Source organism: Gracilinanus agilis, chromosome 1 (genome assembly GCF_016433145.1).
Source record: "Gracilinanus agilis isolate LMUSP501 chromosome 1, AgileGrace, whole genome shotgun sequence".
Classification (NCBI taxonomy): domain Eukaryota; kingdom Metazoa; phylum Chordata; class Mammalia; order Didelphimorphia; family Didelphidae; genus Gracilinanus; species Gracilinanus agilis.
Window position 1 is genome coordinate 501021641 of NC_058130.1, and position 15588 is coordinate 501037228.

General features: G+C 34.6%; 1 protein-coding gene across 1 annotated transcript in view; it reads right to left on the reverse strand.

Annotated features, from left to right (window-relative positions):
- CSPP1 (centrosome and spindle pole associated protein 1) overlaps nt 1-15588 on the reverse strand; it is a 123767-nt gene that overhangs the window by 55720 nt on the left and 52459 nt on the right. Inside the window, exons 8-10 of the mRNA XM_044665951.1 lie at nt 14877-14975; nt 13154-13236; nt 6784-6877 (exon numbers count right to left, since the gene is read on the reverse strand). Of these exons, the coding sequence (XP_044521886.1) occupies nt 6784-6877; nt 13154-13236; nt 14877-14975 (276 nt within the window). The remainder of the gene's footprint in view (nt 1-6783; nt 6878-13153; nt 13237-14876; nt 14976-15588) is intronic.

Here is a 15588-nt window from a genome sequence, read left to right on the forward strand (position 1 = left end):
GTGTTCCAAATCTCTAATAATTAGAGAAATGCAAACCAAAACAACTCTGAGGTATCACCTCACACCTAGCAGATTGGCTAAAATGAAAGAAGGGGAGAGTAATGAATGCTGGAGGGGATGTGGCAAAATTGGGACATTAATGCATTGCTGGTGGAGCTGTGAACTGATCCAACCATTCTGGCTGGCAATTTGGAACCATGCTCAAAGGGCTATAAAAGACTGCCTGCCCTTTGATCCAGCCATACCATTGCTGGGTTTGTACCCCAAAGAGATCATAGATAAACAGACTTGTACGAAAATATTTATAGCTGCGCTTTTTGTGGTGGCAACAAATTGGAAAAGGAGGGTATGTCCTTCAATTGGGGAATGGCTGAACAAGCTGTGGTATATGTGGGTGATGGAATACTATTGTGCTAAAAGGAATAATAAACTGGAGGAGTTCCAGGCGAACTGGAGAGACCTCCGGGAACTGATGCAGAGCGAAAGGAGCAGAGCCAGAAGAACATTTTACACAGAGACTGACATACTGTGGTAAAATTGAATGTAATGGACCTCTGTACCAGAAGCAATACAATGACCCAGGACAATTCCGAGGGATTTATGGTAAAGATGCTACCCACATTCAGAGGAAGGACTGCAGGAGAGGAAACATATAAGAAAAACAACTGCTTGAACGCATGGGTCAGGGTGGACGTGATTGAGGGTGTGGACTCGAAACTACCACACCAATGCAACCACCAACAATTTGGAAATTGGTCTTGATCAAGGACACATGACAAAACTAGTGGAAATGCGCATCGGCCATGGGTGGGGGGCGGGGGGGGGGGGGGGGGGTGAAGGGGATAAGAGGAGTATGAATCAGGTAACCATGTTAAAAATGTATATTAATAAATGTTAAAAAAAAACATATCCTAGTAGGGACAAATCAATCAATCAATCAACAAGTATTTCTTAACTTCCTGATGTATATACTAGACATAAATAATCAATAAGTAAATGTTTAGTAAGTGCCTACTATAAAAAGGTATTATGCTAGGAGCTAGAAACGCAAATACAAAGAATGAAACAATTTCCAAGTTCAAAAAAACATATACTCTAATATGGGAGACCAACATATATATAAATATACACAAAATATAAAGAGAATAAAGTAGTCTCTTGCCCTCAAAGAGCTTATATTTTAAAAGGGAAACAATGTATGAGGGAGGAAGAAAAAGGGACAGACAGATAGACAGACACTAGCTAAGGGAATTAATTAGAAAAGAACTCGAGAAGAGAGTACACGGAGCAAGGAAATATGCAATAAATATGGAAAGGAAAAACAAGTTATAAAGGGCTTTAAGATGCCAAGCAAAGGAGTTTAAAATATAAACTATATTCCTAGAAGAGAGAGCTACTGGAATTTATTAAGAGAGTAACATGGTCAGACCCTGTACTTTGGGAACATCACTTTGACAGCTCTAAGGATGATAGACAGGAGAGAAAGAACTTGAGAAGGAAGGCTCAAATCAGAAGGCTACTGAAATAACCCAGAAAAGAGGCCCTAAAAACCTGAAATAAAATGGCTATCATGTAAACAGAAGAAGGAATTGGATAGGAGAGATTTCAGAGAGGAAAAATCAAAGAGCTGGCAACTGATTAGGTATCTACAGATAGAGTGAGAAATCAGGATGACTGAGTTGATGAGCCTGGGTAACAGGTGGTACAATGATTAGAACACTGGACTTGGGATCAGAAAAGCCTGATTTCAAATTCAGCCTCAAACACTTAAGAGTTGTATAACTCTGGATGTCTCTTACCTTTGTTTGTTTTAAATTCAGGGAAGTGTCTAGCAGACACCCTATGGACATGTGGGAGACTTTGAAACTACATTTCCCATGATTCCTCATGATAAACAGGAAGTATGATGATGTAAGAGAGGGGATAAGTCTCCTGGGTCAGGAGGAAGTCGCTCTCTACCAGGCGCGAGAAGATAAGAAAGGTAAAAATGGCTGAGGCAATGTGAATTCTTAAAGGCGCGTGGTCTAATGATTTTATCCCTATCAGCATGGCCTTAATTAAACTACTAATTTCTCTTATTATATCAGTCTTTATCATTTTTAATCGTAACACCTTCTATCTGACTCAGTTTCCTCAAATGTAAAATGAGAATAACAATAGTACCCACTATCCAGGGCTATTGTGAGAATCAAATGAGCTAATATTTGTATGACACAGTGTGTGGCAAACAGTAGGCACCTAAGTCCTTCCTTCCTTCCTTCTTCCCTTAAGAATAGTTAAGCCTTAGCGAGAAGGGAAGGAGGGATAGAGTTTGTTTTTGGATGTACTGAATTTGAAATGTTTATAGGATATCCATTTCTAAATGTCTGATAGATATGGAACTGGAGGACAAGAAAAAGACTGGAATTAGCTATATGGATATTTTGTAGAAACAGTAATTCTGAACCCGTGAGAGCTGATGAGATCTCCAAAGGATAAAAAGTAGGGACAGAAGAGGGCCCAAGACAGAGTCCTGTGATGTCTACTCTAGAGTGAAGGGACAGAATAGGAGGGGTCGGACAGGTAAGGGAACCAAGAAAGAACAGGGTCAGAAAGTACCAGAAAGGATAGGATAGACAGGAAGAAAGGGGAAAATATATACAAATAACTATAATAAAAGTCAGACTAGTAACTATAATAACTATAATAAAATAACTATAATAAAAGTCAGACTAGTAACACCATGCACAGAGAAAAGTACAAAGATACATGAAAAACTCAAAACATCTCCAGAGCTAGAAAAAAAATCTAAAAGGTCATCTAGTCCTACCTAAACTGGAAAAAAATTTCTTCTACTGCACATCTCTGTAGGAATATCCCAAGTCAAAAGAAAAAGTACTACCTCCAGAAGCAGATTGTTCATTTGGGGGTAACTAACTCTACAGGAAGTTGTCCCTTAAATCAAGCCCAAATTTCCCTCTGTTTTTTGCCTCTGTATAACTGAAACCAGGTAGAACTAGTATCGTGCCTTTCTCAATGACAAATCTTTAAATACTTTAAATATTGAAGATAGCTCTCATGCTCCAATTAATAATCATATGACTAGGTTTACACCCGCTTCACCATCATGGTGACCGTTCCTTTAAACTGTTTTGATTAAAGTCATCTTGAGAGACTGATTTTTGGATAAGGATATAAGTTTATAGATTATATCAGGTTTAATGGTTAGGCCAGCTTCATTACCAATAAAATGGGATAAATCTCCAGGGTTTTCTTGTGACCAGGGATGACTGAGCTGCGTCAGGCAGCTTAATAAAAAAAAAGAATTTTATGAATTCATTATTCAGCCCCTCCCTCGACCATCCCAAGATATATTTAATTGGTGCTAGCTAATTAAGAGATGGTTCATCAACCTATCCACCCTTTCCCATCCCCACAGGTGGACAGGTCACATACATAGGAAAAGAATCTTTATCTCCCCTTCACTTATTAACCAAATTCTGTTTAAAAAAGGAAGCTATTCCTTAGGATTCCCAAGGGCAAAGAAAATGCAAAAAGTAATAAACTAGATGGCATTTTTTACCCAGACTTCAGAATATATAGTAATTCTTCCATATAGAGGAATACAGTATATGAAAAGTAAATTCTCACATAATAAATTATACAGTTAATTTCTTTTCTAAAAACTACCTCAGAAGTGAACACAGTATTCCAAATATGGTATGATCAAGCCTATACTCTCCCAGAAGAGGATGCTCCAGAGGGATGACTTCAAAGAAGATGAGAGTGGGTACAACTAAAGAGAAAAGTTATTGCTGGAAAATAGGAAAATGTATATACAATTCCAGAATCGGAAGACAATGAGTTTGAACTAAGAAATGTGAATTAAGGAATAAGTTCAAATTAAGGAATAGTTTGGTTAGAATATAGAATATGTGTTATATAAAATTAGACTATTAAGCTAGATGAGAGGTAGACTGGGCACAGCCTTAAAAATTGGGCTAAAGAGAGTGCATTTTATTCATATGGAAATTACTAAAGAATTTTATTTATCGGTACTATATATTCAAATTAAAATGACTTCATAATATTTCTAACTATAATACCTTCCTTACTTTTTTTAAAAAGTCTCTACATAGAGGCAGCTAGGTGGTTCAGTGGATAGAGGGCCAGGCCTGGAATAGAAAGGTCCCTGGATTCAAATCTGGCCTCAGACACTTCCAAGCTGTGGACACCTGGGCAAGTCACCTAACTCCAATTACCTAGCCCTTACTGCTGTTCTCCCTTGGAACTGACACTTGTAGCAATACTAAGACAGAATATAAGGGTTTTTTGAATAAATGAATGAATAGGTAAAAGTCTCTACATATCCTGAACCAGAGATATCTTTGATCTTCTAAGAATCATTCAACACGAGGTATACATCAGGCGTCGGCAACCTTTTTGGCGGTGAGAGGCCATAAAAGCCACATTTTTTTTTTTAAACCCTTACCTTCCGTCTTGGAGTCAATACTGTGTATTGGCTCCAAGGCAGAAGAGTGGTAAGGGTAGGCAATGAGGGTCAAGTGACTTGCCCAGGGTCACACAGCTGGGAAGTGTCTGAGGCCAGATTTGAACCTAGGACCTCCCGTCTCTAAGCCTGGCTCTCAATCCACTGAGCTACCCAGCTGCCCCACATTTTTTTTTTTAATATAATTTCGTGAGAGCTGTACTGTGCTCACGGTGCCGCTCCTGTAACAGTGCCTGAAAAAAATTGACTTTATGGCTCCTGCAGAAAGAGCCATATCTGGCCCTCAAAAGAGCCAGATAAGGCTCGAGAGCCATATGTTGCTGACCCCTGGTAAAAATGAAGACTAATATAATCACCTTTAGGCAATAGAAATTAGCAAATATAAACATTGAAAGATAATCAAATTAGCTCACAAACTCCTTAAAGCAAAGTTCACCACCCACCATCACCACAAAACATACACACATATACATGTATATATAAAACTTACATTCCACTTGCTTTTCTTACTCAGACAGCTTGATAACACTAATGATTATCTGTAACGTAAATACTCTCCAATAAAGCTTAATAAGAAAAATATTATTTGGGAGATAGAAAAATTTTGGCATTTATTCATTTACTGTAACAGTTCTATCCATTTGTTATTTCCTGTATTTGTATACATTAGACATTAGATTACATTAGCTTAGACTAATCCATTTCATTGTGAGCCTCTTGAAGGCAAGGATTATTATTTGCCTTCTTTTGTATTCCCAGAATTTAGCATAGTTCCTGACAACAGATATTTAAAAGCCTATTGATACAGACTAGAGAGGCAGCAAGGAGCAGAGAGGATACTGTAATCCGCAGACTTTTAAATTCTGCATCTTTTATTATTCCCATCCTGGGGCAGGCTATGGGTCTCAGTCTACTCATTCATAAAATAAAGGGACTGAACTAGATGAATTTTGAGGTCCAATTCAGCTCTAGACTAAGATTTACATATAGCATGCATACCCAGCTATACAGAGAGGGCAAGGGAATGAACAATGAAAATGAGAGTAGACAATAATTCCTTTTTCATGTCTAAGAAGATAAAACCTACTTTGCTCTTTCCCTTAAGCCTAGGAAAAATACTAAGAATGGGTGGATATTATTGTTAAAAATCTATATAAAAATAACAATTATAAAGACAATGATCTAAATCTTTAAAATACCTAATTAGGATGGATATATATCCCTATTTTTACCTTTGTTACTTTTCTCACTAAGAATGAGAAAATTCTTATTAATAAATAAGTGAATATATTTGATTGTTTTTAATAATACAAAATGGCAGTCAAGTTAATCTCATAATGCTATCACATTTGGGGGAAAAGTCACAGCAATGGATGATAGCATTACTTAAACATATTCAAATTGTTACCAAAGTATAAGAATATTTTTTACTTTTAGGGAATCATAGGAAATTAATAGTTAGGTATTTGACAGAGATGAAGACTCATGGTCAAGAAGATCTGAATTCAATTCCTGCTGCTGACATATGACTATGAAAATCACAGGTTAACTCTTAGTACTCTAGCCAATGCTCTAAGACTATATAAATTATAAAGAAAGTGATGATAGGAGTGCTTTCACCAGGGAATTTCTCATAGCAGTGAAATCACAGGTCCACAATCACATCCCCATAAACTTATACAATAAAAGAATATTAAAGTTGGAAGGGATCTTGAAGATCATTTCAACTAACATTTTCATTTTCAAATTAAATAAGTATCTTCTTTAAAAAATAAACATGATACAGAAGAAAGAATACTAGATTTCAAGCTAGAGGAACTATGCTTGGCTACTAACAACCTGAGTAACTGTAGGCAAGTCTTTTAACCTCTCTGGGCTTCGTGCAAGATTATGGTATCTGGGGGCAGCTGGGTAGCTCAGTGGAGTGAGAGTCAGGCCTAGAGACAGGAGGTCCTAGGTTCAAATCTGACCTCAGCCACTTCCCAGCTGTGTGACCCTGGGCAGGTCACTTGACCCCCACTGCCCACCCTTACCACTCTTCCACCTATGAGACAATACACCAAAAGTACAAGGGTTTAAAAAAAAAAAAAAAGATTATGGTATCTGTCAGGATGATCTTTCCAACTTGAAATCTATAATCCTATAATCTAAAGAATAGATCAGTATCAAAGATTATACCAAAATCCAGGTTCCCTGATTTCCAATAAAATAGTAAATTTTTCCCTCACTAAACCACAGAATAAGTTGTTTCTTATTAATATTTTGATTCAGAAAAAGTAGAAGATTTTTATTACCGTCTCTTATTTCTCTGCTGCTGAGCTATTTGTTCCAAAAGTTCTTGTCTGTACTTTTCTTTCTTTTTCCGAATAGAATCTGGATCTTGACTTGCTAGGAGTTAAAAGAATGTAAGCATAACACTTAAAGAAGAAATACAACTGGGAACTTAAATCATTCTCCGTTCTGCTCATTATAACAGTTGTTCTAAATTTCTCTTCTTGCCTCTAGTCACCTCCCCCTGCACTCCCTCCCCTTAGCCTTTCAAGTGAAGACTTTGCTTCATACCTTCCCAAGAAAACTAAAACCATTCACTCTGAGCTCCCTCTTTGTTCCCTTCTCATTTCATAAATTCTCATTTCTTTTCATTTCAAAACATCATCTTCCATTAGTTATTCCTTTAGACTAATCCTTAATGAAGATTCTTTTCTCTATATAACATTAATCTGAATACGTGTACACTTACATCCAATTCCCTCCTGTCTGTACCAGCTCACTATCCCTGCCAAAATACCTTCATATCACTCATCTTCAGTCTTTACCCACCCTTTCAAGATTAACTAATACTTACTTTGTAGATTTTTTTGTATTTACTTATCTATGTGTACACCTTCTCTGCCAACAAAACCTGAAGCAGGAAATATTTAATTTGTCTCTCTTCAAATACTCTATTTCCTACTAATTCCCACTCATTTCTTAGCTTTCAAGGCCTTCTGTAATTTGTTCCCACTATACCTAACCAATGTAATGTCTATTGATCAACATTCACAGTATGCAACTGTTACTCTTCTCTCCAGTCAAATAATCTCTTCTGTACTATGCTTTTGTTTCAAATTATTCCCTCCATTTAAATGTCATAGAATGTATTCCCCCATTTGATCTAAATCCTACTGATCCATGAAGGCCCAACCAGTCTCTCTTTTTCTATATATCTATATTAAAGTGCTATTTCTCTTTTCTGAATCTCTATAACAAGCACCATCTGTAATTTTTTGAACATTTTCATTTAGATAGCACATAGTGAACAGGTATCTATTTCTCCAAAGTTCTTTTAGAGAAAAGTTTATCTTTTATATTTATTTTGTAACCTTTACAGCATATACCAATAGTTTTGGATAACAACTTTATTGCTCAGTCATATTAGTCACATCCAACTCGTTGTGACCTCATTTAGATTTTCTTGGCAAAAATACTGGAGTTGTTTGACATTTTCTCCTACAATTCATTTTCAGATGAGGAAACTGAAGCAAACAGGGTTAAGTGGCTTGGTCAAGAACATACAGCTAATAAGCATCTGAGGCCAGATTTAAACTCAGGAAGAGGAGTCTTTCTGACTTCAGGTCCAGCACTCTATTCATTACACCAACTAGCAATAATAATAGCTAACATTTGTGTTATTTATGTGATAAGAGCTTTATAAATATAAAAGCATTTAATTCCAAAAATATTCTTATTAATAACCATATTAGCACCTGAAGGCTAAAGTAGTTACAAGAAAATCTGATTCATCCAGAATTCAAATAACCAGAAAGAATAAAGTGCCAAATTAAATTTTACACATAGCTTTAATAATAACTAGCCCATTATAAGGCAGTATCAGAGATTTCTTTTTCAAAATAACTGAAAAAATGTGAGCCCTATCTATACACTTCTCATTGTCTCTCTTTCTCTCTATACACACAACAACAATTTGTCTTAAAGTCTAAGTTTTGTAAGATTCTGAAATGCCTTTTAAATCAAAGGAATCCATCACTTTTCTATTAAGAGATGATATATTCCATCAAGACTACTCTGGAATTATGACTGATCACCAAGGCAATCAGTAAAATGAACTGGAGAAAGAAATGGCAAACCACTCCAGTATCTTTGCTGAGAAAACCTCAAAGTGGGTCAGGGTCACAAAGAGTTGGATACAACCAAAATGACTCAACAACAACAAAACAATCCATCACCATCATATTCCATAATTTGTTTATCCATTTCCCAGTTGATCCACAACCCCTTAATTTCTAATGTTTTGCCACCATCAACAGAACTGAGTAGGAATACTGAAATACAAACAAGAGTCCACAGAAACCTAGAAAGGTAAATTTATTTAAGCAATGTGATGATGTAATACTATCACTCTAATGGAAATGAAGAAAGAGTACCTCTTCAGAAACTCATTATCTCCAAAGGACATGCTATGAGAGATAAATAAATAAAAGTGGTCCTTAAGGTAAAATGGTTTTGTTCTAAGAGTTTAAAGAGGATAAAAAGAAGACAATATAAAAGGAGGAATATTCTAGTATATAAAGGAGAAAGTAGCTATTCTTGCTATTTCTCATGAGAAGAATGAATTTTAATTCTATATCATTTTTCTTATTGATCCTATTTACAAGTAATTTATGTCATGGTTCTTTTTTCTTTGAACTTGGTCTAGAAATTCAGCTAGTCTTTAATGAGTTAAATTTAAAATTTTAGTTATCTTGCTAATCACTGATCTATTCTTATCTCAAGGAATTAACTGACCTCTGGGGATGTATAGGAACTTGAGCGAGTCAGCCTAATGTCTTTACACCACTAAATTATCCTTTAAGGTTGTGTTTGCTGTCCAAATGTCTAGTCAACTACCCCACACATGGACTCAAATGAAAACTGCTTAGTTTCCTAAGAGAAGGAGAGGAGAGAGGAGTTGTTGCTAGCCTTCCTTACCAAACTGTCAACCAATATCAACTTGTACTCTGCACCTCAGCTTTATAACCAATCATGTTGCCCTCAGTCTCATAATGTCAACTACCCTGTTCAGTTCTATGTTCTGTACTCCCCAAAACTGAGATAAGAACTTTTCTTTGGCTCAGACACTTTGACATGCATAGAGGCAAGTTAATGACCCATTTATTGACAGGCAACATTGTCCCTGCTAATTAAATGTAATACTGTTCAGAGAATTGCCTCAGTTTACTCTTTTGTCAGAAGGAAGAAGTGGAGAGCTGGGCTTGGAGTTAGGAAAACTCATGAATTCAAATCAAGCATCAGATACTTTTAGCTGTATGATTCTGGACAAGTCACTTGACCCTGTGTAACTCCATTTCTTCATCTGGAAAATTAGATAGAGAAGGAAATGGCAAATCACTCCAGTATCTTTGCCACAAAAAATTCGAATGGAATCATAAGTATTTGGACCTGACTAAAAAACAACTGAGTGACCCTTTTGTCAAATTTATAACATTTATAACTAGAGTGATGAGAAGAAGAAAGAGTAAATGAGCTTGAAGTAAAGCAATGGGAGGAACAGACCTCAGATTCTTATATGAACTAGAAAATGGAGGGCCTAATACACACCCACAGAGACAAATACACACACAGAGTTTAGTGTGTTCATAAGCTGAACAATCTTCCAGATTCTAAAGGAAGATATTAAAAGGAAAATAGATGAGCAAAGAACTAGAATTAATTGGAGAATGGTTGAACAAATTGTGGTATAAATAAATATACAATGGAATATTATTGCACAAAATTATTGTGCCATACAAAATTATAAAAAATTCAGACTGTATGCAAAAACTGATGAAAAGTGAAATGTACAGAACTAGAAAAAATATATATTCTAGGACAACAAAATGGAAAAGAAAACCAGTTCTGAAAGATTTAAAAACTCTAAACAGTAAAACTGAACAACTATACAACTATGCCTTTGGAGGACGAGAGAGAGAGAGACAAAGATAGACAAAGCCAGAGAAACAGAGCCAGAGATAGATAGTTGGACTTTCATTTAGTTTCTAATTGAGTTGGTAGGAGTTAGCAATAGTGATGCCAAAAGATAAAAAGGACACTATTAACAAACACTGTAGAAAATAAAAGGAAAATCAGAAGAAAGCACAAACAAGCAGAAGTCTTAAAAAAGTAAAAAGTGGAATTTATTATATACATTCATTTTTAAAAGCAAGCAGTATGAAAGAGATTCATAGTTTTATCTAGAATCTTTTTATGTTCTGCTGTAATAGGCTCCCTTTTCTGGTGTTTAAATTCATGATAAAAGAAAACTTTTGAAAAGTAATGGAATTCTTATTGTAGCATAAAAAACAAACAAAAAAAATAAATTCAGAAAAATAGAGTAAGACTTTTAGAAAAGAATGGAGAATGAGGAAAACAGGACACTGTATTCAATGACTACAATAATTTAAATAACGCTAAAAGGCATCAGAATTCAGATTACATGTAATTAAAAATGGTGGGTCCAAAGTAACATTAATAATAAAACAAATTTCTCTTTAGTAAAGAGATAAAGAATTCTATGTTCAGAAGATTGAAGTAGCTATCATATGCAGTTGCTACAATATCTGATTTTTCTTAACTGTTTCTCTTTGTTGTTAAAGGAGAAGCTCCTAGATGAGAGGGGATTATTAGGAAAAGACTGATGGAAAAAAATCAATGACATTTATTTTTAAATGAACAAAATAAAATAGTTAATTTGTTTAATATTTCACACATAAGGTGGTTTTTTATTTCTTTTTTGTATCTTTGTATTTCCTATTACCTCCATGATCAAGTAAAAAGTCCTCTATTTGGTATTTTAAACTCTTTCTATCTAGCCCCTTCCTACTTTTCCTGTCTTTTTTTATTTTTTTTAAAAACCCTTACCTTCTGTTGTCTTGGAGTCAATACTGTGTAAGTATTATAGAGTGGTAAGGGCTAGGCAATGGGGGTTAAGTGACTTGCACAGGGTCACACAGCTAGGAAGTGTCTGAGGCCAATTTGAACCTAGGACCTCCTTGGAATGCTCTGTGCCCTTCTCTCTGCCTCTTAGTACCTTCTTGAATGTCAAGATCCATTTGAAATCTTTTTTTCAGATCTTTCCCATCTCCTCCCACTTGCTCTTAAGTTTTATGAATTTAATTGTTACCATGTTGTCTTACCCAATGTCAGCCCTTTGAGGATAGGAACCGTTTTTGGCTTTCTTTGTATCTCCAGAGCTTAGCAGAGTGCCTAGTATATATAGTATGTGTAGTAAATGCTTATTTTTAACTGACTAACACTATGCAAGTCATCTCCATTCCTAGAATTAATTCACTCTTCACCACTTTGCAAATTCTTTATCTACTCAATTCAAACGCCACCTCTTCTCAGTGATACTGTCCCTGATCCCCACAGTCATTAATGTTCTCATCTTCCTTAATTACTCATTATTTATCCTGTATTAATGTTGTATTCCCTCCCACTCCTCACCTCCAATAGAATGGATACTCCTGGTAGTCAAAGACAACTTCATTTTTGCCTTTGTATCCCCAGGGAAAAGCATGATGCTTTTGTATACAACAAGCACTTAATGTCTGATGGACTAAATTCCTAAATAACAAAAATGGTACCACTGATATCCTACTGAAAGCAGAACCAAATAAAGTATCTCTCTCATTTGCATATACATTCAACAAATATCTTCAATTTGAGGCTATAAAGTAGAAACAAAGCAATCTTTTTTATTTCTGAAATAGCAATTATTATGCCAATTCTTACACATATTTATATTAAACACTGAGCTAACTCTATAAATCAAATGGGTTAATTCTAAAAAGATTTGTCATCTGCTCTCTGCAAAGAGAAATGGACTAAGAACTTTATCTCTTCTACTCAGTTAATCACACCTATGCACAGATGCTTAAACTACAAAGATCTTTCCCAAACTCCTACTTGAGTCAATAGTCATACAAAAAATCCTTAACTCCTCAGATCAAAAACCTCCCTCTTCTCCCTTATGGAGCAATCCTTAGGCACTGGTCACGCAAGTTATAGACCATCCCCTCCAAACTCTTTAGGTATTTTCTTTCTTATGAAATACTTCAAATTCATTTCATAATCCCTAACATTAGAAGATCTCTTCCTGTTTCCAACTTCTATAGTCTATAAGCCTATAAAGAATTCATTTTTTCTTCTCCTAATGCCTGCCTAGCAACCACTTTTGGCTACAAAAATGTACATCAATAAACAATTAAAATTATTCCTTAGGAAAACTACTACTAAATATAGGGAATTCTCTGAATAAGAAAATCTAATTAGCCATCTTTTTCAAATATTTTCTATGAACCCTAAAATTAACTGATCCATCTGTAAAAAAGAATATGGCATTAAACACATAGCTTGTTGAGTAAATTTAAAAATTCATAAAATTACCACATTTTAAATAAACAATGATTCCATATATCTAAAACATTTTTGCTCTAGTTGGCTCACAGGTGAAATTCTCAGAAAGCTAGTATGTCACAACTCCAACAAAAAGCAATTCCCTTAAAATAAGAAAAACCTAATAGTTAAAATCTCACATATACTCAGACATCATGAAAATGCATATTTCAAATATGGAATACAAAATATTTCATCAAAGTCCTTGTCAGTAAAGAAACATATACATACCAAAAATCATCCCTGTATTAGGAGTCTCTGTTTTAACATTGGCAGACTTTGATCGTTCATCATCACATTGGTTGTTTTCTGCTCTGGTGAAAATAAGAAATGAAAACAAATCAGAACCCAAAAAAATGGAGAATTAAAATTTGAGAGATAAACTATTGGCATGTCATTTTTTCAAGAATTTTTAAAGTTCAGTAGAATGTAGCATATCTTAGCAAATTTACAATAAAATCATGAGCTTTCTTTTTTTCTGTTTCTTTGCAGAACACAAGGAAAGTAACATATTCTTGTGCAAGTAAAAATAAGGTTTAGCTCTACAAGGCCCTTAATTCATAGCCAGCTCTGCTTCAAGGTGAAAGAAAATTCAACTCCTAGAAAAGGAAATATTCATAGGATTTTCCAATTAAAGTAAGATTTTAACAAGTAAAGTTCTCATAAACTAAAGAAAAAATCTGGTGTTTTCCCACACACTTGGAAAAGAGAGTAGTCCCAAAAGATTTTCTGAGACACAGGAACCACAAATAAGAATGATTTGATTCCATCAAAAGATAATCCAAGGAGGCAGCTGAGTGGCTCAGTGGATTGAGAGCCGGGCCTAGAGATGGGAGGTCCTCAGTTCAAATCTAGTCTTAGACACTTTCTAGCTGCTGTGTGACCCTGAGCAAGTCACTTAACCCCTATTGCCTAGCCCTTACTACTTGCCTAGCCCTTACTACTCTTCTGCCAAGACAGAAGGTAAGGGTTAAAAAAAAAAAAAAAAAAAAAAAGAGGACCCCCAATTAAGTATAATCAAAGAGGACATTTTCTTCTCTCCAGCATTGATTATTTAAAATCTTGCAATTCTACTTTTTGATCAAAGGAAAATAAATGTTCATCTCAATGTAAAACTAAATTCATTATAATCTATAGGTTCTAAAATTAGGCCTTATATATGATATATGGATATGATAACCATATATTCCACACAATTTAATAGCCCTAATTTCAAAGGGAAAAAAGTGTTCAAAAAAAAACCAAGACTTTACAAAAAAAATATTTTCTCAGAGTCTACATATTTTGATTATGTCACCAAATATATAAGAAAATAGGAAGTCTTCCAAGTCTATCCATCTAAAAAGACTGAAACTCACAACTATAATGAGAACAAAAAAATTAAATCCTAAAAATTTTCATTTTAGCAAGGCACGTGTGCTGAGAACTGTTTCCCAATGAGAAAAAATACTACTCCACAGAAGCAGTAAACTTTTCTCCAAAAAAATACCTTTTTTTAAATAAAGACAACATACACACACACACACACACACACACACACACACACACACACACACACACACACACTTCTGATTAACTGGCAAGCAATCTTTAGGTCCTCGGGAAATTTTGAAATTCTTTAAATATATTTCTATCCAACTAACATATCTTATGCCACACAAGATTCTTATTTCTAAGTGTTTTGAAGAACTTATAGTATTGATACTATCTGAGCTCTTTAATATAGATTACATACAGCAATTTTTTTTAAGGAAACAAAAATACCAAAGCCTCGTAAATATTCCTTCTAAAGAAAATCTCACCTCTCTTACCCCCAAACAGCTTTTTTTTAATTATTTGCTCTACTATCAAATAACCCTGGTCATAAATGCATATGCTCTTCAATCAGTTGTTTTCAGGAAGTTGCAATTCTCCAGTAAAATTACTGAAGAACAAAATTAAATATATATTATACCTGTTATTTCCAGCTGATGAAACGCGTATGTTTGGTTGTTCTGGAAAATCTTCCTCATGTTCCATAGGGGGACCTCTTTCTCGTCTGTTTCTGTACATCCTTAAAAATATATGGGCTTATAAAGCATACTCCATCTACAGTGGAACCTCTTTACATCTCCCAATTTTGGTTTTTATGCATTAGGTATAGGAAGCATTAAATGGAGCAGAATGTTATAATGAAGTTTCACTGTAAACACAAACTATTATCAATTAAAATATGATGGTACAAATAAAATCCATGGGTGAGCAAAATGGCAAAAATTTACTTTTTTTAATATCTATTAGCCATTTTTAGAATGCTCACTTTACTACAAATTATCTCAATATGACTTTTACAATTTACAAAATGCAAATTATACTTTCAATATTATTTATAACACAAAATTCTTTATCAATTAATTATTTGTTTAAAGAGTCAAATACTTCCCAAGATATCAGAACTCAGAGAAGGTAGGCATTATTTCAATACAATGAAAATAAAAATAAAAATTCAATATTAGTTCTACCAACGTTTTATATCAAATGGAATATAGGCTGGGCATCAAATCATCAGAACATCTGTTTAATAGCCTTAATTACAAAAAAAATTATAATACAAGGTTATGGAAAAATTGCATTAGAAACAAGATAAGTCATGGAAAGAAACGAGGTTAACTTCTTTCATTAACATT